Here is a 27,600-nt window from a genome sequence, read left to right on the forward strand (position 1 = left end):
TGTATATAGTAACCATTTATACATAGTATAGTATTTGGAAATATAGTAATATAATATAACATATTATATTGTAATATAGTATTTGGACAAGTGAATTACATCATTGAGGGATTAAATAAATTGTACGTCTGTGTCTTTATCATAGCCATGCCATGTTTCTATCTACCCAGCTGTGTCACACTGAGTAATCTATCCTCTGTTTATATCCAATCCTAGTTCATCCCCTTTATTCCTTTGTCAGATCTTCCTGTTGAACTCGCCCCCTCGTTCTGTTTTCTTTCCCTTTTCTGAATTTGGTATTTGCTGAACTTTTGCTTTAGCCAACAAACGCTCATCCTACTTTTATTTTCAACCTGCATGCGTGTTTTGCAGTTGGATTCTCTCCACTACACACCTTGACAATAACTGCTCGAGCAGAAAGAAGACTATACAATTACTCCTTTTTATAAGATGATGCTTTTTTAAAAACATATATGTGAGCCCTATGCTAGACCAGGTCTTTAGGTACTTTGTATGCTGTGGCTGGATTGAACTCAGTGTAATCAGAACAGGATAGGGAGCTGAAGTGACAGTTTTTCAGTCTGTGATATAGCACAGCAGAGTAAACAGTGTACAGGTCGGGGAGCTTGTTTGGGGATAACAATGTTATAGCACAAAAATACTTTCTGAATTATATGCTTGGGTTTTTTATATGTAAGTTGTTTTACAATAACCAAAAACAGAAGGTTATAGCTTTCCAGCTTTTTGTAATCACCACATAATCTCAGACTTATTGTGGTACAACATAATAAGCAGCATAAATGCATCTCTGAGGCGTAAGGCGAGTGATTTATTCCAGCTCTTACAATGCTTTGGCATTCAAAAGACACCAGCCATTTGCTTTAATTAAGCTTAAGTAACAACAACACCTGTAACCTCTTTTCCTTTTTAGAAAAGAAACAGAACATCTGTGGCAAACCCAGCTGAGCAACAAGCCAACCCCGAGGCTGTAACCATCTGGCTGTGAGATGCGTTAACAGAGAAGAGAAGCTAAAGTGTAGTGGGGAATATGAATCACAGTGTACATCATTTTACCCACGGAAATGAAGAACAAAGACTATGGTGCAAAGACAGAAAGATGAAAGGACAGAAATATTCAATCTCACAGCATCTTATGCAGGTATTCAGGAAGTTGAAAGCAGAGCCAAGTCTCAACGTGACTCATAACAAATGTCACAGGAACTAATCTGCAGCTTATTACCTCCTCATCACTGATAATGTTGCTGTGATTGTTTCATAATCAAATACAGTCTTAAAGGAGGCAAGATGAATTTCAGAAATGTGGTTCAGCGAGCGGTTAAACTCCCTATTTTCAGCCTTCGCTCTGTTCACACTCACTTCAGCTCCGGTATATAGACATTTCTCTCACCTCTTGATTAAAAATGTGACACACTGAGTCAAAGCATGGAGCATGGCACTCACAGGCTTTTCCTTCCATCCGCAATCATCACAACCTCGCGGAGTCTGTTATTGGTATGCCCGTCATGAGACACTGGGGAGCAGAGTCCATCTCAGACCCAAGAAAAGGAATTATTGCTCTTCCTCTTTAATACTGCAGCTGATAAATTAATTGATATTGGAAGGCAGGCAGGTGTGTGTCAGAATTGGGTCAATTTAATGAACAGCCTGAACATGACTCACTTATCGATAAGAGGCTTGAAGGAAATTTGTTATTTAATAGCTAAAAGTTGCGAACTACATGTGCTAAAGTAAATTTTAATTTTAATTGAAATTAATAACAAGTAACATAACAGCATAGGCACAATACATGTATAAATAATCCATATATTAAATAAATACACTTGAATAGTACTGTAAAGTGTAGAAGTAAATTTAAATCTATTTTGATATACAAAGAGGTGTTTACAAAGGTTATAAAACTAGTTATGTAGCTATTTGGTGGTTACGTGTTTTGATATTTACATGTTTACATGTTTGAATGTTTAGACATGCATGTTCAAACCAGTAATAAGTATGTGTTATATCTACCTGGTTGTTTTCCCTGTTTTGATCTGAGTATAAGATTTCCTGGCTTCTGAGAGGCCAGTGAAGTATTCATGAGGGCGGCACACAGGAAGTGTGGGTTGTTGTTGCAGGGTGCTAAAAGTAAAGAGGCTGCTAAAAAGTTATCCGTCTCCGTCTTGCTGTTCCTAATTATTCAGAGAGATTCCCAACCATCTAGTGAACCCTCACGTTACATCTGGTGGCAGCGGTGGGATTTATTTTCTTGATGGATCTGTGTATTTGGTGAGTTTTACTCCCAAGCTGCGGATAAGATCGTTTTTTTTCCCCGCTGGGATTTATCCCTCTCTGTGAACAGCTGATGAACTGAAAATAATAATAGTAATAATTTTTGGAGATAGGAAGGATTGTTGCAGCTTTTCTCTCTGTTTTTGTGATTTTTTTTTTTTTTTGAGCTGGATATTTGTTGGGAACATGTCGGCTGACGAGAGTGAATCTGTGCATGAGCTGCGCTCTTCTCCTGTGCCACATTCGAGGTCAGTGGATGCAATGCGGACTGTTGCTGCTCCCGCCCACCATACCGTTTCCAGTGCCCTGACAATAGATCTTCCACCTGTTTTTAAAGGAGATGGGACTGAATCTTTTACTAGTTGGTCTCGTCGCTTTGAAGTGGCAGTGCAAACTATGACTCCACCTGAGGTAGATTTGCCAACTGTGATGTCCTCTGTTCTGCCTACTCGTCTAGCAGATGCTGCATTTTTGTACTGGGACAGTTTGCCTTCATCAGCCCAGAAAGACTATGATCTAGTGAAGGATAAGCTGAAAGAGGTTTTCGGTCCAAAATATTCTCTGCCATTCTTCCAGACACATGTGAATGCTCGCCCCCGGAAACCAGGTGAAAGTTTAGATGTGTACAGCGCGGATATTACCCGTCTTGTGCTTGAAGCTTTCCCTAACTATGACTACAATGCCTTGGAAGGTGAAAAATTTCGCCGTTTTGTTGCTGGGTTGGACCCCACCTTGCAATCTAAGATTCATGAGATGGGTGCAGAGGATCTCGACGGAGCCCTGCGCATTGCCAGCCGTTGTGAGAGCGCACGGGCAGCATTGCAACTTACAGCTGCAGGATCCTCTCATATTCCGTCTTCAGAACAGGTTGCTATGATACGTCCTCAGCCTACTGATGCTAAACTTCTTCAAGCGGTTGAGGAGCTCACGCTTACTGTAACCAGCCTGAAACATGAAGTACAGCAGTTACGGGAGAAACAGAGTTACCTTGCCCAACGTTTGGACTCCAGTCGTGATAGATCCTCCTCTTCCAATGTTCAGTACAGCACCCACAGTGCGTCCCCGTCGCCTTATCATGCCAGACAACATTCCAGAGACTATTGCTCGCCTGAGAGGCGTTATCATCGTGATCCAGAGTCTCACCGTGAACGTCCTTCTTCCCCTGTTCCCCAGAGGTTCAATGAGTGGGACAAATGTGAGAAACACGATCAACGCACATACCCTTCCCAACAGCCCCCCCAATATTCCAGGTACAATTACCCTGACAATAACAGATACCGACGCAGTCCCAGTCCTGCTCCACGTAGAGTTAGAGATGCTGCGTCCTACAGTAGGACCGGTGTTCGTTTCCAGTCCCCGGAAAGGCCTGCACATTTCACCTCCGGCCCACAGGGAAACTTTCATTAGCTGCTGTTGAGGGGCAAACATCAGCTACAGTATCAGGGCCCCAAAACCACATCCCCCAGTTCCCCTCAGAATCTGATGGATCAGTCTCCTCTAACGTCTTGGCTATTGTCGAGGGCATTGAAGTGTGTGCTCTAATTGACTCTGGTTCCTTTGTCTCCCTTGTGAGTGAAGATTTTCGAAACGCTCATCCAGCTTTGAAAAAACGGCCTATGGTAGCATCCTCTGTGCCAGCTCGTTCGGTCAATGGAGAACGTCTGGAAATCTTAGGCAAGTTAACCGTTGGTATTAGGCTTGGGACTCAGGTATGGCAGCAGGACTTTGAAGTCCTCAGAGGTGCTTACCAGCCAGTCATTCTAGGTTGGGATTTTCTGCAGAGGCACCATGCTCTTCTCGACCTCAAAAACAAAGTGCTGCAACTGTGGGACATGAAAATTCCCCTGTTGCCCAAAGGACATGAGGTGGCTGCCTGCTGTAATGTTTCCGTGTTAGCGCCAACCAAAATTCCAGCTATGAGTGAAACTCTGATCACAGCCTGTGTGTCAGCAGCCACACCGGCTTCTCCTGTTCCAACAGACTACTATGGTGTCTTGATCCCTAATCCAACATGTGACATTGTTGTGGCTCACATTCTCAGTGAAGTTCAGAATGGTACTACAGTGGTTCGAATGCTTAATCCCTCCAGTGATGAAATCGAACTGTACCCTGGACAGCATCTTGGTGAGTTTCATTCAGGCTCATCTGTTGATATCATTCCACTGGACTCTGCCGGTAGAAATAGATGAAACAAACTTGTCACACTCCCAGGTTCAGTCCCTGAAATCACTTCTCCAGAAGTATTCAGGAATCTTCAGTAAGCACTCAGAGGACAGAGGTCACACAGGCATAATTAAGCATCATATTCACACAGGTGATGCTACACCGATTAAACAAAGAGCCTATAGAGTGACACCTGAACAGAGAGCTGAAATACAGACTCAAGTTGACAACCTTTTAAAGGCAGGTGTCATCGAAGAAAGCTACAGCCCATGGGCCGCCCCAGTTGTTCTGGTGCGAAAGAAAAATGGTACGTGGCGTTTCTGTCTCGACTATAGGAAACTCAATGCAGTGACAATCAAAGACTCTCATCCTCTTCCAAGGGTTGATGATGCACTGGATGCGCTGTCAGGTTCTGCCTGGTTCTCCACAATGGACCTTCAACATGGCTATTGGCAGGTTGAACTGGAAGAGAAGGATCGTGAGAAAACTGCTTTCACAACCGGCAGTGGACTTTACCACTTCACTGTTATGCCCATGGGACTCACAAACGCTCCAGCCACATGTCAGCGGTTAATGGAGATGGTACTTCGTGGCCTTCCCTGGAAAACCTGCTTAGTGTATTTGGATGATGTCCTCATTTACAGCCGCTCTTTCGCAGAACATCTCAAGCATCTGGAAGAAATTTTCGGCAGATTCCAGGCAAGTGGCTTGAAGCTAAACCCCTCAAAATGCTGTTTTGCCAAAGATCAGGTACAATTTCTGGGCCACATTGTATCAAAACATGGCATCCAGCCTGACCCCAGAAATGTGAACAGTGTGCAAGCCTGGCCTATTCCACAAACAGCGACAGAAGTAAGGTCATTCCTTGGACTTTGTTCATATTATCGCAAGTTTATTCAAAACTTTGCGCACCACAGTGTCCCCCTACATGCTCTCACTGAGAAGCATGCAACGTTTCAATGGACTTCTCAGTGCCAGGATGCATTCATGTATCTGAAACATGCCCTCTCAAACCCTCCAGTGGTTTCATTCCCTGACTTCACATTGCCATTTTCTCTGTATACTGATGCTTCTAGCACAGCTATTGGCAGTGTACTAGCTCAAAAACAGGGACAGCAAGAGAAAGTCATTGCCTATGCTAGCCATGCGCTTACAAAGGCAGAAAGAAAGTGGTCGACTTATGATCGAGAACTCTGGGCCATTGTTTGGGCAGTTAGACATTTTCGGCACTACCTCTACAAGCAGCCATTTGTTATTGTCACGGATCACAAGCCCCTCCTGGGTCTTCGGAAAATACCCATTGACAGTGATAGAACTGGTCGCCGTGCTCGCTGGGCTCTTGAACTTGATCCTTTTGAGTGGACTGTGATTCATAAAGATGGCCACCGCCACCTCAATGCGGACGCACTGTCACGTCGCCCTGTCACTGGTGAAACCGTAGAGCAGGACACAGTCTGCACTGCTTCTGCTACCTTGAAACCTGAAGAGAGGTGCGTGGGTCCTGCAGGCCCGCCCAACCATAGTCCCTGCAGTACTGACCAAAAACACATTCCATGCAATGACCTTCCTGATCCACGACTGCAGTGTGCAGCGCTATCTGTTTCATCCACATTTGTGCTTGAGCTGCCTGAAGATGATCTCAAAAGTGAACAACAAAAAGATCCTGTACTGTCAGAAGTCATTGGCTGGAAAGCTAAGGGTCAGAAACCACCCTACTGGCGTATGAAAAAATGCCCACCTCAGGAAAAAGTGCTATGGCATGAGTACTCTAGACTTACCTTTCACAATGGCTTACTCTGTCGTAAAGCTTTCAACCCGTCCCAAAAGTCAGTGTTGCATCAGTTGGTTGTTCCTGAATCTTTAAAAGACACTGTCCTACAGCTGCTGCATGGCAACCCAGTGTCCGGTCACCTATCAGCAGATAAGGTCCTGAAACGTGCTCAGCAGCTATATTACTGGCCATTCATGTCACGTGACATCAGAATATGGTGCACACAATGCACTCCATGTGATGCCAGACGGAATCCCACACCTCATCACAGAGCTCCAATGAAAACAATTGTTGCTGCGGAGCCATTTCAAAAGGTGGCAGCTGACATACTTGAACTCCCCATTACGAGTCGTGGCAACAGGTACGTGCTCGTTGTTCAAGACTATTTCTCGAAATATGTCAATCTCTATGCTATCGCAGACCAACGTGCCACAACAGTTGCAAAATGCCTGTTTGACAACTTCATCTGTCAGCACGGCGTCCCTGAAATGCTACACACGGACCAAGGACGTCAGTTTGAATCTGACCTGGTGAAACATCTGTGTCAGCTGCTAGGCATCCAGAAGACACGGACCAGCCCATATCACCCTCAATGCGACGGGATGGTCGAGAGGTTCAATCGAACACTTATTGACCAGTTAGCTAAGTTACTCCTTCAGCAGCCTGGCGAATGGGATGACTGCCTCAATCAAGTTGCTTTGGCTTACAACACCAGTCCTCACTCTACCACGGGGTTTACGCCATTTTTTCTCACACATGGACATGAGGCACGGATGCCTGCTAATATGCTGTTGCCTACCAACATGTCAGCATCATCTACTTCTGTTTCTCCTGCTGACTACGTCACCCAGTTGACTCAGAGACTTCAGTCTGCCTTCAGCACTGCTGCATGGAACAGAGATTGTGCCCACAACCAGCAGAAACAATTGTACGATAGGGGCATCAAACACACTCCTTATGTTCCGGGTGACTTGGTGTGGTTAAATGACCCCACTACAGCAAAGCAGAAACTTGCTCCACATTGGAAGGGCCCCTTTGAGATATTGGAGTGCCTTGGAACAGATGGAGAAAACCCTGGTGTCACGTACAGGATTCGCTACCTCCTGGACCAATCAGACAAGACTCAAATTGTTCACTACAATCGTCTCAGGCCGTACAAAGCACCTGTTCCTAAAGGTGGAACCAACTCACCTGCTGGTGACATACCTGTACAGCCCCAGATTCCACAGTTGACTGCATTATCAGGTGCGTTGCCCTTCACAGCTTCAAAATCTGCAGCTGAAGGGAGCTGGAATGTTCAGGGCCGCAGCCCTGCAACCTCATCAGACCCTCAGGTTTGTCAGCCACCACCTCTAAACCAGTCACGACCCCATTCCCACTCTCCTTTGTCCCCTTCTCCTCGGTCTGAGACTGTAACGACTTCTCCCTCTGGCCATGTGGTGATACACCAATCAGACATTGTCCCTTCAACTCCTCATCGAGTATCTGGTGTTTCACGGCGATGTGGGAGACGTCAAGTTGTGCCTCCCAGATACCTCAAGGACTATGTTTTGAACTGAACTTTTTTGGTTTTGCTGTTGTGTTATTGTTGTCCCCTTTGCTTGCAGCATGTTGGGGTTTTTTTTTCTCTTCCTTTTCTGTAGGGAAACGGGGACGTTTCTTATGTGAGGGGGGGAGGAAAATGTAAAGTGTAGAAGTAAATTTAAATCTATTTTGATATACAAAGAGGTGTTTACAAAGGTTATAAAGCTAGTTATGTAGCTATTTGGTGGTTACGTGTTTTGATATTTACATGTTTACATGTTTGAATGTTTAGACATGCATGTTCAAACCAGTAATAAGTATGTGTTATATCTACCTGGTTGTTTTCCCTGTTTTGATCTGAGTATAAGATTTCCTGGCTTCTGAGAGGCCAGTGAAGTATTCATGAGGGCGGCACACAGGAAGTGTGGGTTGTTGTTGCAGGGTGCTAAAAGTAAAGAGGCTGCTAAAAAGTTATCCGTCTCCGTCTTGCTGTTCCTAATTATTCAGAGAGATTCCCAACCATCTAGTGAACCCTCACGTTACAGTACTATTGCTGAAAATAAATATTAATTAATCCCCAGAGAGGAATCCAAAGCAGTACATGCGATGTTGATGTTAATGTATTATTAAATAGAAAAATTAGAAAATTTTCTAACAATGTATCAAGTGAATAATGATTGCTTTTTGTCAGCATTCTGTTAAAATAGGAATCTGACGTCTATCAGTTGCCAGATTTATATATTTGTTTAAATACAGACTTGGTGTCCATGGTTACATTTGCAGAAACGGTCCTGCATGGGTTTGCATTAACCTAATCCTAATGCAAACCCATCAGTTTCAACTGCAGCTCCACCGTGGAAGCATTTAGCTGGCGAACCACAAGTTCCCAGTGAGCTTAGCACTAACCAGCCACTGCTCATTAAAATGTTCCTGAAAAAGAAGACATTGGTCATTTTTTCTTTCTTTTTTTGACAGTTTGAAATATTGTATGGAGCAATTTATTTTGAAGACACAGCTACAGTGAGCTGTTATGAAGAACAGCAGCTTCCCCAGCTTCTCAGCAAGGTAACCAACTCCTTTTGCTCCTTTTACTGCACCCTACTGTTAGCAGACTAATGCCACATGGAGCATCAACTCAAATCACTCACAGCTGCTCAATGATGGAAAAAGGCCAGTTGCCTGACTTCCTATAGCAGTGTGTTTTTGCCATCCCAAGATTTCTGACACATAAAGTATGAAACTACAGTTACAGTTACCAGCGCTAACTAAAATTAACTGGGAATCTTCAGTTCCACTTTAAGTATACTGTATGCAGTCCTGTAAAAACTAAGTATACCCATAAGAATGGACGTAACAGCCAGAATCTGCTAATCAAAGGCACTCGCTTAACTGATCATCAGCAAGTGTGAACACCTAAAAGCAGAAATCTTGGCAGTTTTCTGGTCTGACACATTCAGATGTGTGTTAACAAAATGACACGATCTTCCCAGCAAATTCTCGGGAGACGAAAGTGCAGATGTCTGACGATGAAGTGCACGTCGCATTTAGAGAGAACCAAACAGCATATCACCACAAACACCTCATTCCAACAGTTAAGCACGGTGGTGGAGGGATTATGATCTGGATCATCTTGCAGTGATATCCTCTGTATACCAAAGTGTTATTCACTCAAATGCGAGGCCATCTTTGTGACAACAAAAGCTTGGCTAAAATTGATGTACGAAAGCAAATCTGCAACCGAATGGCTGAAAAAGACAAGAATCATCGTGTCAAAGTTCAGACCTCAGTCTAATTGAAATTCTGTGGTGGGATCTTGGAAGAGCTGGATAAACAAATGCCTGCAAACCTCAACAAACTGAAACAACGTTGTAAAGAAGAGGAGATGAGACGAAGATGATTACTTTAAGTTAATACTGCTAAAGGTGGTTCGATAGGTTACACAATAATGGGGTGCACTTAGTTTTTCATGAGTGTACCGTGAAAATGTTCCTTTTCGTGCTTCACAGTATTTTGATGGTGATATTAACAATTTGAAAGCATGACTTTTAAATGTAGCATAACATATAAAATCTGAGCACGTTCTCCAGCGCCGACGTTAGTAAAATGGTTTTGAGCGCTTGAGAATCAAAGTTTAAGAGTATAAGAATGCTGGAGCCAGTAACACAGCAGAAAAATACACAAAGAAAAACTAGTTTTTGGAACGGATTGAAACAGACAGAAGTAAAGACGGAGCAAACGTGAACAACATCTTAACTACTCAACAGGTTGTTATTTTTCCCTCCTGTTTCAGTGTCTCTCCTCCTTATGTCCATCTGTCTCTCCTGCCTCAGTCTCAGTATAGTCTGTTTTCAGGATTTGCATCCTACTTGGCATCTTCACCTCATCACTTCTTCCAGCTTTCTGCTTCACATGACAGCAAAACAATAAATCTGAACGGCACATAAGAGCTAAAAGTAGCTCTTATGTGCTGCTCCTTCCACCTACATACTGTGCAAAACAAAAACATGCAAATGGCAAATCCATGCACATGACCACAGGAAAATATGAGGCTTTGAAGCTACCTAAACACACTCATGATCCATCCATCACTCTGCCTACACACACACACACACACAATACAGGCAGACAGACAGCGTCACAACCTTCTGCAGTACCACTCATGTGGATTACAAAATCACTGGGGACTGCGATAAAAAGCCATATTTTTATATTGCCTAGAAGAGAAGGTGGCCCTCCTGGTTTGCGTCCAACCTCCCAAGCGTCCTCCATCAATTAATCAGTAGAAGTATTTTTAAAACAAGTTGTGCTAGAACTTGATGGACTGTTTAAAAATGCATTGAGCACCAGAGCAGAGCAGCTGCAGCTGAAGAGGTCTGTGGTGGCAGCAAAAAAAAATAGGCAACAGCAACAAACGTTAAGGCTGGGAGAGGGAGGCAGACACAGAGGTGAGAGAGAACATGCAGAGGAGGTAATCAAAGGAAAACATGAAGGGAGGAGGGGGGTGGGGGACAAGGAGGTAAGGTGGAGGAAAGGAGACCTTCATGTGTGTGAGGATGACAGAACGGCAGAGTGTTTTGCGGGTGGGGGATATTTTTGGAACTGGATTATCCTTGGGGTAAACTGGAGTGGATGGATGAATGCAAAAGCAAGAAAGGTGTGGTCACATAAGGATGCAATACCTGCAGCTCTTTGTCTGCTGCAACAAAAAACAGCTTCAGGTTTTTGTTTTTTTCATTCTGGGGGAAATGTCGTGCATACGGTTACACTCCAGTAACTTTAGAATAAGAACAAAATCTTTATCCCCGGACTTAGCCGAGCGATTGGAACTTCTTTCTTTCTGGCTGATTTTTTTCGGCCATCAGGCTTTGTGTTTGAGAAGAGCAGTGGCTCCACTGTTGGCAGTCTGTGCGAGGATTTGAAAGGAGTGAATTCCCTGGCTACATCAGATCTCTGTGTTATACGGCGCGCAGGTTTCTTCCATCTGCCTCCCTTCTAAAGATGGGCTCCTGACGCAGCACTCCAGGTGCAATGTGGGCTGAGTCCAAAAGTGTAAATACACACATATAGAACGCACGCTGTCACCCGAGCACACGTACTGGCTGGCACATACAGCCGACGCAGACAGGCAAAGGCACACGTGGAAGAGAACGCACTTATTCTATAAGTACGCGCCAACTGTGATGTCCAGCTCTCTGTTGTTGTAATGATCCTAACTATAGTACTACAACATCTAGCTACAACTGAGGAAATGGGCTTTTTTTTAATGGGATATTTTCACATTACTCCAGTATTCCAGTCCTGGGTTGTTGACCCCCCGCCTTGTTTATGAACTTTCCAGTTTTGTTCTGTTTTTGATATTTTCTGGTGATTCTTAGTTTCCCTTGCTATTTGCCTCGTCACATCTTCCCTGTACCTTTTTGCACTCACCTTCTTTTGAATTATTTCCATGGACTATCAATAAAACCGAGCTTTGACTGCCTAAACATGCGTGTGGGATCCACATCCACACACTACATGACAAATATTGGACACTGAAAAATGATTTTCTTTCTTGAAAAGGTTTTTTTTTCTCAGCCAAAGCAGACCTTGACCACTCCTTCCCTCTTTTTAAACCTGTAATGCTTAGGATTTGACCATCACACCTCTCTTTTGATATCTACTTTATGGCCAATAACTGCATTAGAAGAGCTTCATAGATGGTGAAATCACATCTCAAACCTATTTCCATCTGTTTGGATATATGTGCGGTTTGTGTTTGTTCTCTAGTTTTCTTTTATAACACCATGAATGTCAGGAGAGACTTTTACCAATGCCCATCACTATTTCTTCTCCATCTCAGTGACAAGAGGCTGTTTGTGGTGCTCTAAAGAGTGGCCTTTAAGCTCAGGTGCAAAATTGTGCCTGCAATGTGCAGACAAAAGCATGCATGCCTCATGGTAATTCATGCAAGCCCACTGGTCCATCAGTTATTTATCAAATAAAACCTTAAAACTAGTCATTATAATGAACACATGCTTTTGTTTGCAAGTTTGTTTGAGCGCACTCTGTCTCTCTCCTGACAAAGCATATCCAGACGTACCCAGCTGCTTGTTTCCCTGAGACTTCTGAGAACTTTTATATTTAAAAAAATGAAGTAGCAGTAAACTGGTGGGTGGCATGCAAGATCAATATGGACACTTACTGGGAAGTAGAGTAGTAGCGCACCAAACAAGATGGCTTCCAGCAGAATGAGACCAGATGTACGAATGCTCTGTTAACAAGGAGAGAGAAAGACAAAATCTCATGAATCAATGACAGCGAGAGCTTGGTTATTTATGGATTGCTGAAGGATACTGAAAAAGAATGATTGGCCTGATGGTATCAGACGCTGAGGCTGCTGACGGGCATGCAAAAGTACCTATAATGTTGCTGCTGCTTGTATTGATATTTGTTCTGGATTTGCAGTGAGCCTTTCTTCACATTCATTTTCTCTCTTGTATCTGCTTTGTCCTTTGGGGCCACCATAGTTTACCTTTCAGATTCTGCTGCTGCAAGTCAGACATAACAGCCACGACTTGCATGCAACTGCACGAAAATGCAAATGATACATCGCACAAATATATAAAATATATGTCTCTTAGTGACGACAGAACTTTTCTGGGTTGTATTTAATTACCACATTACCACATATAAGATTTTTTTATGTTCATCCAAAGGCCTCCAGGGACATCTCTTGTGAAGTGAAGAAATATGGGAAGTTCTGAGGCAACAACACGATTGTCTATAAATAGATCACCAGGAAAGATTTAAATGCCAGAGGAGTGATTGTAAATATTAATTATTATCCTAGACTGCAAGAATGTCACACTGAAATGAAGGAGGGCTGGGTACGGTTGATGGTAATGATGTCAGTGTAATAAGACAATAAAAATTACATAAAAATTTAAATAAAATAAGATAAAATCAACTGGTCTGTCTTTATTTGGCTTTATTCTTGATAGAATACGATGGAAATTTGTGTGAATTCGCAATGCTTTAAGAAGCAGCTGTATGTCGTAAATAAAGCAATATTTTTTTTTCCAGTTTCTACGTTGCATACTGAAATTATTTGAGGACAAAATCTCAAATGTCCTCTTTTAATCTGGGCATGTAATTCGTTGAACTGCATGCGGCCAGGGAGGCCAGGGAGGATCTTTTGCTACTCTGATGGCTTAGTACTGTGAAGGCATGATCAGCTGTAACACAGCGGTTCCTATTTTCAAAACATTCGTGAGTTTGTCATAATCACTCAGTTTGAATTTAATCCCTGAAACCTTCGTCTTTATTTAATTTAAAATAATTTTCCATGACATTTCACTGACATTTCCAGTTAATCTTCGCTATGGAGGTTGTTTCAAATTAGGCAAAAAATACCAAAATTGAAGAGTAGGGGAGACTGTCAGTGTGTAGTTTGGGATAAGCTCTAAAACTGTTAGGCCGTACAATTTCAGCATCCATCCACTTATTACCATATGCAGCATAGCGTCATTGTGGACCAAATATCCAGGTACACTCCGGACAGGTCGCCATTCCATGGCGGGGACAGTTTAATGACACAGTTTAGTATTATCTTCCTTGTGCGAGTGTGGTCCCTTTAGTCTTTAGGTGAAAAAAAAAGTATAATGTAATCTTGCAATCTTCAGGTATTCTTTGGGTATTCTTCGCCAAGGAGGTTATGCTTTTAGTAGTGTTTGCGTATGTGCGTAGTGTCATTTTTAATGTTTGTACCACAGCTTGAAAGTTTTTGAATGAATTCTGATGAAACTTATACGGGTGTAGAGTCAGGTCATGAAAATGTGCCTTAGTTTCAAAAGCTGACAAAAATTTTATAGCTTCCACATTATGATTCTTATAAGTGTGGTGTGTATTGTTAACATAAAGAAAGTACCTTATAGAGTAAAATAGCCTGTCACATGTGACCTCTGACCTCTCCTTCAAGGTCAATAGACTGATCTATAGGTCAAAGTGATTTACAGAGCTATTTTTAAAAAAAGTAAAAACTATGTGTATTACTGCCGTTGTTTTTATTGACAACACATAGGATTATAGGGAATATATATGTGGATTCTAATATGTTACTTTAACCTCTTCTTTAAGATCAAATAAGCTCAAACCTTCATAAAATGTATCTTATCTTTAAATCGTTGCTTGAAATTCTGCTGCCTTTCTTTGTATTTTCAGCATTTAGGAAATGATTCTGGTATATGGGGATTCTAAATATCACTTTTTTTAGTTTGCATCCAAATAGCATGTCTTATTTGACCTCTAACCTCACTTTTACACTTAAAATCTGCCAATTATGTCAAGTATATATTAAAATGGGTTTCAACAAAGCCTTTGCACTTGTTTTTATTGTGCTACAAATGTCTTAAACTACATTTAAAAAGAACAAAGAAAGCAAAATGAATGTATACAAAACACAAAATGATTCCCTCAAATGTAAATCCTGCCCACAGAGCTGCCTTGGTGGAGGTTTCCTCTCTCAGAGTGCTTCTAGGTTTTTGACTATTTCAAATTCTCTCTAAACTTTGCACTGAAAAAAAATGAGGTTATGAGTGCAGGCCGGCGTAAGCTCTACTGACATCACCACACATGCCAAACTCCCTCCAAAGTCTAAACTAAGTAGTAGAATAAGCTGTTAAGCATGTCCCTATCCACATTAGAAAAGCATGCAACCGATAATTTGCATTCTCCTTACCTTGTTTCTCCTGAAGTGGTAGACCACCACCATACTGGCCAAGTCCAGCATCATGCAGAGACCCTGGAAGGAGGCCACAGAGAGCCTCAGAGCACCGTCCTCCTGCACCAGGCAGGGCGTGTCATCCCGGCAGTAGGGACAGCCCTCGCGGCACGGCAGGCACTTGCTGGACACGTCGGAGGATTCGTCTCTGTGAGAGCCCTGCTCCTTACCTGAAGATGTGAATACACTTTAGATTTGTTTCATTATCACTTATCTTATGTTGTTCAAGTTCAAAGAAAGAAAGCCTTTGCAAATTCAAATCTAATCACATCTCGGGACACAGGTCTGATTAGCACTGCAATTAATTTGCATTTAGCTGTCACAGGCTGACTCCTTATTAAATGCTCAGTTAATCAATTTCAAGGCAAAGAAAGCATCAAGCCAATGAATCAAAAAGCCTTGGGGAGATAATTACAAGAATGCAGCCTGTAATTAAGCAAATGATGGATAATGAAGGCGAGGAAGATACAATATTGTGTCACTGCTCTCTTCCTCAGTCTTGCGTAATTGTAGTAATATCAGCATGTGACACACATGGATTTGGATGGGGTTTATCAATTCTATCCATGATTTTTTTTTTTTTTTCCCGTTGAGAACGTTCATTTTTAGCATGAACTGGTTCCTTTGAAACCTAAATTTAATCAATTACGTGTAAAGACACGACAGATGATGCAAGAAATATAATTCTTAATTCCAGGATGTCAGCTGCAATGGGATTTGCAGTCAATCTGTAGCTGAAATCCTTCATTTTTTTTCAAACACACAGACATGCAGCTCCTCGAGCAAATGATGTTTGATAAGCATGTAATTCCTCTGTAGGTCCCAGAGCTCATACGGTATGCAAATGCGGCGCAGTTGCACAATGCTTCAGCAGAGCGTGATTGTAAGAGAATGTGCTGAAATTTCTTTGATAGTGGTTAAAAACAATTTTAAGCAAGAAGTGAATTTAAGTAGCCACTGAAGTCGTTTCATTCGGCTGAGAAAAGAATGCATGGTGGTAACTGTGATCTGAGACTCTGTATTTTTGCTGTGAATCACAGAGAAGCTGAATTTCAGCTAATATGTGTTTAGATACGCACAATAAGTGTTCACCATGACAGGATGTTATTTTCTGTGTTTGCATCCTTATGCAAATTCATAATGAATGTGAGCGTGATTCATGCTGCAACTGGCACAGACTGTCTCATCAATGTCTGCCCTTTAAACTCCTCATACATAGATACGCTCTATTATGTACATTTGTTAAACTGGCCATTAATGCAGATACCTAATCAGCCACTCACATGGCAAAAACTCAACAACAATTTATGCCTGCAGATATGGTCAAAATGAGCTACATCAAACTGAAGCAGAATGGGGAAGAAAGGTGATTTAAATGACTTTGAATGTGGTTGTAGGGCTGGACTGAGGATCCCAGAAGCTGCTGATTTACTGGGATTTTTCCACACAACAATCTCTAGAGTTTACAGAGCCACTAAGATATGCAGAAGAGCATCTCTGCACAACACTTGGAACCTTGAAGCAGATGGGCTAAAGCAGCAGAAGACCACACATGCTGTCAGCTGAGAACAGGAAACTGAGGTTCACCAAAACTGGACAATTAAAGACTGGAAAAACATTGCCTGGTCTGAGAAGTCCCCAATTCTGCTGCAGCATTCAGATGGAAGGATCAGAGTAAAGAATGGATCCATTCTGCCCTCTCTCAGTATTTCAGGCTGGCATTGGTGTAGTAATGATGCAGGGGATTTATTTCTTTGCATACTTTGTGTTATTTGAATACCAGCACCTACCTGACAATTGTTGATGACCATGTCCAGCCCTTTATGAACACAGTGTACCCCTGTTCTGATGGCTGCTTCCAGCAGAATAGCGCACCATGGCTCAAAGCGCAAACGACCTGAAACTGGTTTCTTGAACATGACAATGAGTTCATTATTCCATCCATAACGGAACAACCAGTTAAGAGCTTGGGGAAACTCTTTGACTCCAGCCTGAAAGACTCTACTGCTATTCAGAAGGCAAATGAGGAGCTGGGAGCGTGGCTTATTAAGGTGGATAAGTCCGGCCTGCCTGGAAGATTTAAAGCCTGGATCTACCAGCATTCAATCCTGCCCCGAATCCTGTGGCCCTTGCTTGTCTATACAGTTCCAATAACTACTGTGGAATCCCTTGAAAGAAAGATCAGTGGCTTTCTTCGTAAGTGGCTGGGACTTCCCCGCAGTCTCACCAGCGCTGCCTTGTATGGGACAAGCAACAGCGTGCAGTTACCCTTCAGTGGTCTCACAGAAGAGTTCAAGGTGGCTCGCACACGAGAAGCCCTACAGTACAGAGATTCTAAAGACTGCAAGGTGGCATTAGCAGGTATTGAGGTAAGGACAGGAAGAAAGTGGAAGGCTGAGAAGGCAGTTGAGGTGGCGGAGTCACGCCTAAGGCAGAAAACACTGATGGGGGTCTTAGCAACAGGGGGAGCAGGCTTGGGGTATGTCCCAAAGGCCCAGGTCAGCAGGGCACAGGGAAAGGAGAGACGCCAGCTACTCCAGGAAGAGGTCCGAGCAGGTGTGGAGGAGGAGCGAGTAAGTAGAGCTGTAGGCCTTAAGCGGCAGGGCGCATGGACAAGGTGGGAGAGCACCTTGCAGCGCAAGGTCACCTGGGCAAACATCATGCAGGCAGACTTCCACCGGATCCGATTCCTAGTGCAGGCAGTATGCGACACTCTGCCAAGCCCAGCAAACCTCCATCTGTGGGGAAAGAGCGAGACACCTGCCTGTCCCCTGTGCTCTGGAAGAGGGACCCTAGAACACCTCCTTAGCAGCTGCCCAAGGGCCCTGGCCGATGGTCGGTATCGTTGGCGGCACGACCAGGTGCTCAGAGTAGTTGCTGAAAAGATTGCCTCAGCAATCAGCACCAGCAAGCATCATCATGCTCCGAGGAAGGCAATCTCTTTTATTAAGGCTGGAGAGAAACCCCAGGTGCGCCCACATTTGACAACTGGCCTCCTCAACACAGCCTCTGATTGGCAGCTACAGGCTGACCTGGGTAAACAACTAAAGTTCCCTCAGAACATTGCAAAAACATCACTCCGGCCAGACATGATAATTATTTCTGAGGCCTCAAAACAGCTGATCATGCTGGAACTCACAGTGCCCTGGGAAGAGCGGATTGAGGAGGCCAATGAAAGGAAACGAGGAAAGTACCAGGAACTAGTGCAGGAGTGCAGGGGAAGGGGCTGGAAGACTTTCTATGAGCCCATAGAAGTGGGTTGTAGGGGCTTTGCAGGACAATCACTCTGCAAAGCCCTAGGGCGGCTGGGCGTGGCTGGGGCAGCCAAGAAGAGGGCCATCCAGGCTGTGAGTGAAGCGGCAGAGAAAGCCACAAGGTGGCTGTGGATCAAGAGGGCTGATCCGTGGGTAGCTACTGGTACGCAAGTCGGGGCTTGATCACCCCCGGCTGGGTCGCCTGGGCGAGGGTGTATGATGTTGTGAGACCCGAAACACCTGATGACCCTAGGATACATCACTGAAGATGCGTACCAGTGCATCCAGGAGATGTGTCTTTATAGTATAATTGTACACAAATGGCCTCCACAGTCAGCAGATCTCAGTCCAATAGAGCGTGACTGTTAATAAAGGTCTGGGTGGAAATCAATAGTGTCAAAAAAACAAGCAAGAAATGTCTAAAAGTGTTGAAATAGAGTATTGTGTTTACAAAGAGACTAAGTCCAGATAGGAAAAATGTTTTAATATTTAAAAAAAGATGAGAAGATGTCTAAAAAACACTCCGGAGGCCCATGCTGCGTGTACTTTTGACAGTCCCTAACCTCAGCTTGTCAATTTCCATCTACTTTCAAATGCCAGATGTCAATAAATAAGCACCAACTGTGGCGCATGAGTCAAGCTGAGTCAAACCGGACCTTGTTTTAGCCCACAGCCCATTTGTTGAGTTGTTGTTGTCAAACTACTGAGCTTACTCCATTACTGAAGAAAAATGTCCTCGACCGACTTGCTGTAAAGACTGAATTTCTCCGAGTGTTATAAGGTGTGTGTGGCAGGTTTACATTCGACAACCAGAGCACGTTGGGGATTTTTGGCAGTGTTGGTTTAAACAAATAGCAAATAACTTCTGGCCCAGCTGTGGCTCACACCGCACACATTATTCTGGTCTACATACTGAACCAAATGGCACAACTGTGACATCTCAACCTGAGGATCACATGCACAGTCAATTTAGTCTAAAGTATTCACATTACTTTATTACTGCTTTATTTGAAAGATGAGAATATAAACAGCTCAAAGATGAAGTATGTAGTTAGATCCTTCAACAAAGCCCTAATAACCAAAATCAGATGAATGCTGAAATTAATACAATACAGCCACCAGCCTCTCTCCTCTGTATCCCAGGGGCTATACAGAGAAACAGCATATTACCTTGTGCTGGCACAAGTGCAGTCTTTGTTCCATTTCTGTAATACCCATTCTGCCTCAATTGTAATAATAGACAAAATACAAATTAGTTTTGAAAAATCCAATTAAAAAGAATACATAAGTACATCAAATGCAAAGGTTTTAAAGTGGGTACTTATTGCAAGCTATTACTCAGATTATGGTGAACTATTTTTTCTTCTTTCAGATGCTCAAGTTAGAGGTTAGCCAAGTAGATCATGTGTTTTCATCTCCTTCCGTCCCGTGCATCCTTCTCTGCCACACCACATTTTGTGTGCATGTCCTCCTTCACCACATCCTATTTCCTCTCTCCCAGCAGCATCATTTTCCCGACACACCGGGCATCTTTCCGCCGCACAGCTCAGTCTCAGTCTTTTCCCTTGAACCCTCCAATCTAAGCTGTTCTTACACTCATTCCTGAGTAACAACGGAAATTAGCATCATCTACATCTGTGTTTGTGTGTGTGTTACGGCTGCCATGATTACACTATCAAAATCATCAACGACTAATTTAATAGTCAAACTCGTTGTTTGAAGCTGTGTAAGGTCCTGAAAGACGCAGGAATAAGTAGCAGAATTTAAGAGTGTAATAATGGACTGAAACAGAAGATGGCAGCAATGCATCTACAAGGATGCCAGCTGCCGTTAAATGCTGAAGAAGAAGAAGCAGTCTCTGCTATAGTAGCTGTGTCCAAATTCGGAGGCTGCATTTGTAGGCTGATTACGTTACAGCGACACGACGAAGGCTGTCCAAATTTGAAGGCTCCTCCAAATGCGGCCGACAAATGTGTCCTCCTTTTCCCCAGATTTAAAGGATGGGTCGGGTGTATCCTTCGTGGCCCAATCTATCGCAGAATTCAGAGCGCGGCTCAGCCAATTCCAGTTTCCAACAATTGCGGCAGCTACTTAGTTTTAATATTACTCTTTCTGGGTCACAATATAAACTTTTAATTTTAAGGCGAGAATACAGCTGTGTAAACTTTAAATATCTGCTCGGTTTATCAAGACATCACATATTCGCAAAAATGCTCTGACGTTTTCAGAGACGTCTGTTACCCCGCTAGCTCGATAGCTGACCAAGAGGTCAAGGCTCACTGGAGCCGGCGAGAACAGCGAACTCCCGGCACATCGTTGTCAAACCTCCCGCATTCTTTCGCTACTCAGGTTAAACATGATATATAAGTCACTTGTATAACTTATATAGTTATAGTTTTTACACAGCTGAATAAACGTCAAACAGAAAACTGATTAAACACAAGTGTGATGGTAGAGAATTTACTCCAGTGTCCTGTTATATTTTAGGAGCAAAGAGCAGACGGCTAATTTTATTAAACTCCACCGAGACAATCTGCAATCAGCTAGCACATACCTTAAACACTTCAAGCTGTAAGCTAATGATTGTTATATGAAAGCAAATGCATGCTGGTGCAATAAGCTGTAGGTTTTACGTCCAATGGGTGCATGATCTGATTAGTCGACTAATTGCAAAAATAATCGGTGACTAGTCGACTATCAAAATAATGGTTTGTGGCAGCACTAGTGTGTGCGTGTTATCTAAAATTTTTGTATCATAAATTTGTGTTTGCATTGTCTTTTGTTTGATTTGAAGATCGAATCATTCTCACAGTGGCTTGAAGGCAGACAGAAGAAAGCTTGGTTCATTTTTCACACATCTGTCACAGGGGCCAGATGTTCACAGTGATACCACGGCTCTCAGTTTGAGCACAGGCGGTCCTTCCAAACCACTTAAACTACTGCAAGTAAAAAGTGCTTTTCAGTTTGTACATTCTTCACAACTGTTGGTTTTTCTCCCTAACGTTGTTTGTTTTTTGTAATTTTATTTATTTATTTATTAATTTTGCAAAACTGTACTTGCACAGCTTCTTCAGTTCATTGAGGCTGCTGCAAAGCTCACTGCACGCTTTAGGCATTTGCATTTGTAGTGCATAAATTGTATACTCAAATTTCTTGCTTTGGGTCTCTTTGTGTGTAGCTGCACAAAGACTAAGACTGATGTTCCACGAGTGGAAATCAGGGTTGCAACTGCAATGCAATCTGAGTCACAGCGATTTTTAAAGAGGTGATCTGCATGGGGTTTGGAAGATGAGTCTCTTCACAGACTGAGCATTTTGACTACATCCTTCATCACACTGCATTATAATAAAGCTCCAGCTTAGCATATCAACCCCCCTGGGGTGCTGCATTGTTGGAGTCGGGGATGAGAACCACCGCAGTTGAATGATTATATTGCTCATCAGGGCCAGGCTTTCTGTCCGAGGACACTGCAGCGCTTTCAGTCAAGAAAACCGACATTCAAACCCAAAGCACGATCGGGGGGGCTAAAGTTAACGATATAGTTGAAAAGTGCAAGTCTGAAAAGCAGAACATCAGCAGAGAAATGATCCAAGGCCAAGAGGGTGTGCAAATTTAGTTTTTCTTTTCTTGTTTCTCGCACCTGAATGAAAAATAAGGAATATTGGGAAAATAAGATCGATTGCCAGAGCTGTAGGACAGGCAATAACAGCTTACTGTTCTCTAAACTGCTCTCCTGAACGTCAATTGTCCATATGCAGCGTAGCAAACGCCCCATAAAGCTTAAGATTTCCTCATATATCTCAGAAATGTGCATAGTGTTCTGTTAGGAGATATACTTTAGTGTGCAAGGAATGCAGAAGGTTGTGTCCTGTGTCCTGATTAGTTGGAAAACCAGACACTAGACTTAAAAGGAATGAAGTAAATGAAACAGTGTGTTTATGTGCTCTGAGGCTGGAAACTTACCTGGCTAACTAGTGCTTCTTGCTGTCTTTCGCTGTGTAATGCTTCCATTACGAGTTGAGCTTTATGATGACATTTTTGGTGCTCCTTATTTTTGTTCTTATTGCATGCACATTGTTACAGTCCTAATATGTATATATGTGTTAATCTTTGTGATTGCATTAGAATAAAATAAAATAATTCATCTATCAAATCTTCCCCTTCTCTTTCCCCCTTTTTCTGTGTTTTTATTCACTTGTTTTGTCTTTTACTTTGAGAAACTCGTCTCTCTTGTTTTTCAGTCTTCCTGCCTTTGTGTGTTTTACCTACAATATGTTGTTCCCTGAACTGTGTTACCTGGACCTTGTTTTCACCTTTTCGTATTTGCTCCATATGTTACTTTTCCTCTATGCCAGTTTTCCTTTGTAGATTGTTGCAGGGAATTCATTCTCTGCCTTTTGCTCATTCTCTCTGTAAAACCTAAAATTTGCTGGTTTTCTAGGCTGACCCTTGCTTGCCTGCTCCTAACATACTCTGACGTCTGATTGCTTGGACTGGGAATTTGTGCAGTGAAACTTGTAAAGACTGATTTTTGCTCATAAGTTGTGCTTTTGAGGTCTCATTTGCCTTCATCGGGTGTTACATAATCTTTTGTTAATCTCAGATTTTGGGGGTTATTGAATTATCGCAGCTCTCTCCTCCTATTTATTGAACCCAGCACATTACAAATTCCACCCAAAGCAGAGCTGGACAGTGTTACATTAACAAAACTCCTTTCTCATTATATCTCAACTCTTATTTGCAAGCATCCTTTTAAATGCATCTTTAGTTTGTTAAATGTTGAATGTTTTCAACAAGAAGCAACAAGAGCACACTAAAAAAGAAGAAATATTGGCATCGCTATCAGGTAAAAGACAAATGTGTTTTTAGCAAACTTTTTATTTTAAGCATCTTTATTGAAATTTACAAGACAGTTTTTTATAATTTTACTGTCTCTGAATCTCTATTATTAGAAGTCTGGATGTGCTGAGTGACTGCATGAGCAACTGGTGAGACCCTTTTTTCCTGGTCCACAAGCACCGGTCATAATCTTTCAGCATCATATCAGGTAGGTAACTGTTAGCTATGTCCTTTCAGCTACATAAAACAGACGTCATGCTTTTCCTTATTTTCTGTCATTCTGTAACAATGATGGATGCACATATTAAACATGACCAAAATGCCAAATAATGTGATCACAGCCAGAAGCTCAGACTTCAGACTGTTCTAAGCGCTCTAATCTTGGCTCTGTATCATGTCAGTGAGATTGGATATCTTTAAAGTGATCATCTCAGGCACACAACACAGTAGCCCACCCCTCCTGCTGTTCAAACCTTTTGTTTTAAAAAGGGCAGCTGATTCAAAGAAAGCGTGATTGAAGCGAGCTGAAACAAATAGTTTCAGACACAGGATAAACTAAGGCTCAGTATATGATATATGATTATTTTGAGCTTAGAATCAATAGAAAACAAAATAAATATGTTCCCTGTAATATGCTTATACAGCTTTCTTATTTCATTTACGGCCATCTGAGGTCAAAGATGCTGTTTCAGAGGAGCTAAACTGTCAAACTGCCAGGGTTTGCTCTGAATTTGAGTTTCTGTCTCAAGCTTGGGTTTCTGTTTTGCTGTTAGAGTTTAAAGTTTGATTTGTGTTTTCGTTGGATTTCCCTTCTCTGTTTCTGCCTTGGTTCCTGTTTGTTCCCTAGTTTGACGTCTCATTAAGAGTTAGTATTTACATCTGTATTAGTTCTCTTATTTGCTGTTTTACTATGAAGGTTTTTTTTCCCATGTCTAGGTTAGATGTTTCCTGTCTGTCTGATTGCCTTGATTACGTTCACCTGTGGTGATTATGCACACCTGTGGCTTTCCCATTTTATGTCTATTGCCTAATCAGACCTCTGTGTATACTCACTTGTCACTTTATTAGGTCAAACCTGCTAGCACCTGATTGGATCCCTTTTGACTTCAGAACTTTCCTAATTCTTTGTGGCACAGATTCAACAAGGAGCTGAAAACATCACTCAAAGATCTGGGTCCATATTGACATGATAGCGTCACACAGTTGCTGCAGATTTACGTCAGATTGACACCACACCCCAGAGGTGCTCTACTAGATTAAGATCTGTCATTTGAGTGCAGTGAACTCACTGCCCTGTTCAAAAAGTCAGTTTAAGATCATCGGAGCTTTGCGATTTGTGCAGATGGGGACACTGTGTTCATAAAGGGATCTATGTGGTCAGCAACAATGCTCAGGTGGTGTTTAAATAATGCTCAGTTGCTATTAAGGGGCCAAAAGCGTGCTGATAAACATCCCTGCACACAATTACACCACCAGCAGCAGCTTGAACCATGGATAGATACAGGGCAAAATGAATCACTGGTTTCACGTCGTTTACTCAAAATTCCAACCAAGTTGCATCAGTAACTGAGAATCATGAAGCCAGACAATAATTTTCCAGTCTCCCATTTTGGCGATCCTGTTTGAATTCGTATTTGTGGCATCTGGTGTGGTCTTCTTCTGCATGTGCTTCAAGGTTTGAATGTGCTGTGCATTTAGAGATGCTCTTCTGCATGCACTGTTGTAAGAGGTGGTTATTTATGATACTTTTCCTAGAGACAACTATGCAGGAAAATCCCAGTAGATCAGCAGTTTGTGAAATGCTACTTTAACCAGCTCGTCTTGATTGTGTCTACATGCCTAAATGCATTGAGTTGCTCTGGTCAGTTGATTAAATATTTGTGAAGGAGCAGTTGAACAGTTGTACTTAATAAAGTTTTGTTCTTTGTGAAAACATCTGTTAGGTTTCCTCCTATTTTTGCACCTTGGTTTCTGGTTTTGGTTGCATGTTCATGTTTCATATGGCACTTTTCATCGGCCACAAAGGCTTGCCTCAGTGTGCAGAGTCTTGCATTAGGTCCTCTCTACTCCACACTGTGACACTGCCACCGTACGCCCTTTAAGAACAAAAAAACCTGACAGGCATAGCAACAGTAACCGTCTGGCAAATGGTCAAATAAAATGTAACTAAACATTTATTCTAATTTATTCCACCTTGTGTTCTACATCTACGCAGCCGTCACACAATCCAACAGGTCTGTGATTCGAATGCCACCTGTGGCTCCCACTGGAGCTCAGAATAGAAACGTAGTAGACATTTCAACATAAGAGCAGTCAAACTCCCTTGACTGGAGCTTGAGGTTTCATAACCTCACAAACCCCAGGATACCCCTTCAAAGCTGTAACAAGAATTTCAAACAAAATGTGTGACTGTCAGCTCAAAAAAGGTGGTTGTTTTCCTCTTTTTTCCATAATTCCCAGAAGCTTGCTTTTGCAAGACTCAAAGTTTTGATCTGACAGCTCACTGCAATATGCATTTTTTTATTATTATTACAGAGAGCTTTGTAACCTACTTTTAAAGCCATTGAGCGCCACTCGGCTCGGATGGTAAAATCCTCTCCTGCACTGGCACTTGTACTTGTCCAACACAAATCCATGGCCAACAATGGGAGTGCACTGGAGGAAAAAGAACAGACAGAGACAGGTGGAGATTAGTTTAGAACAAAAAAGAAAAATCACTTTCCTCTGGTTGTAATCAACAGGATTATCACAGGAAGGAGTTGCATGACTAAGAGCGAGGAGCTGGTGGAGGAAATTACGTGAACATAAAACAATAGGATGGAGGAGGATGAAGATGATCGCTCAGCCAACTCAGCTCTGTTTGCTTCTTGAATCCAAAAGCAAGTGGGCGTAAAATCATAAATTCTCTCTGGTATTTTCGATGTCAGAACCATAACAAAACACACACACACTGCAATAATAAAAACAGATGCAAGTATGAATCTATTTTTCCCCTGAAGCTGAAATGATTAGTTAGAGAATAGATTATCTGATCAGCAAACATCAGCAACGCTTTTAGGCAATAAAAGATCCAAATTCACTAGTTCCAGCTAAAGTTATACAATAAGATTGTTTATTAACTTCTAGAAAAATTATCTGCAAAGTTATCAAGTCAGTGGTGCAGCAAGGAGGTCCTGGGTTCAGATGTGCCAGCTGGGGCCTTTCTGTGTGGAGCTGACACGTTCTTCCTGTGCCTGCATCCGGCCTTTAAGTCTGATGTCCCTAAGTCACACAATCACTGCGGCATCACTGAGAGTTAAAAACTGTCTAAATTCTTTCATCTGTAATAAAATGATCAGTGTGGCTGCTTTACCAGGTGTAACAATTAGGTTTAACATCCAGGCATCCATGAAAACTGAATTTATGAAATTTAACAGCGTTAGAAGTTAGCAGGGAGTTAGCTCGCTAGCTTCATCTATATATAATATTGTATGTTGTATACGGTTGCCAACGGTCCCTTAAAAAACGGAATTGTCCCATATTTAGAAACAAAAGTACACGTCCCGTACTGAGCTAATAAGGGACGCACTTTGTCCCGTAATACAGTGAGAATCAAAAGTAGTCTATAAATGTTAATGGAATTAACGCTTTGTTTGAAAACATAATTCCCAGCCCCTCTCCTGCTTTGTGACCAATGAGCTGACAGCACACTTATGACAATTCGAGTATGACAATTCAGATTACCGCTTATCTCATTGGTCGAGGAAAAGTCACTTGCGGAGAAAATACCGGAAGACAACAGATGACCACAAAAAGAAGCATGGCCAACAGGGAAACAAACGCCGACACTGCGGTGCAAGTCTCGGATGACAGTCACCTAAAGCTGGGCAGACACTGTGCGATTTTTTCAGTCACGTTATTCAGCTCCTGCTCAAACTGCACGATTGACTCACAGGGGTTAGAAGTTGGTAGGTCACGATGCAGGGTCTCACACTATACGGCCCGATGCTCTGATGCGACCTGAGTGCGCACACTGTGCCTCCATAAAATGAAGGTTATAACCAGTGTTGGGTAAGTTACTTTAAAATAGTAACTTAGTTAGATTACTAGTTACTTCTCTCAAAAGTAACTCAGTTACTTCAAGTTACTCGTTACTTTCAAAGTAACTAGTTACTAGGGAAAGTAACTTTGGTTTTACTCAGAATTCTCTTGTTAATGTGTTTCTTCCATAACTTTGCCAGTCTTCTAGCTTGCTTACTTGCCACAAGTGCACTGTGCCACCTACCAATAGAAAGGAAAATATAATGTATAATGTATAATGCATATTTCCACGAGAGAAATCCCACGCCTTTCCCACGTCATGTGCGCCTTTTACATCCAACACAAAAACTGCAGTCGTGGTGCTTTCGATTGTACTCAGAACTCAGAAATTCTGTCTTCTGAATAGGAAGATGTAGGTAACACCAGACTGCAGATGAGCTGCATACAGGGCTGGACTGGGACAGAAAATTGGCCCGGGCATT

At 42.4% G+C, this 27,600-nt stretch overlaps 1 protein-coding gene across 1 annotated transcript in view; it reads right to left on the reverse strand.

The window, feature by feature from the left end:
• The window catches only part of gpr158b (G protein-coupled receptor 158b), a 97,060-nt gene that overhangs the window by 25,617 nt on the left and 43,843 nt on the right, over window positions 1-27,600 (reverse strand). Inside the window, exons 3-5 of the mRNA XM_026148573.2 lie at window positions 25,651-25,753; window positions 14,964-15,175; window positions 12,429-12,497 (exon numbers count right to left, since the gene is read on the reverse strand). Coding sequence (XP_026004358.2) covers window positions 12,429-12,497; window positions 14,964-15,175; window positions 25,651-25,753 — 384 coding nt within the window. The remainder of the gene's footprint in view (window positions 1-12,428; window positions 12,498-14,963; window positions 15,176-25,650; window positions 25,754-27,600) is intronic.

This window comes from Astatotilapia calliptera, chromosome 18 (genome assembly GCF_964374335.1).
Source record: "Astatotilapia calliptera chromosome 18, fAstCal68.1, whole genome shotgun sequence".
NCBI lineage: Eukaryota > Metazoa > Chordata > Actinopteri > Cichliformes > Cichlidae > Astatotilapia > Astatotilapia calliptera.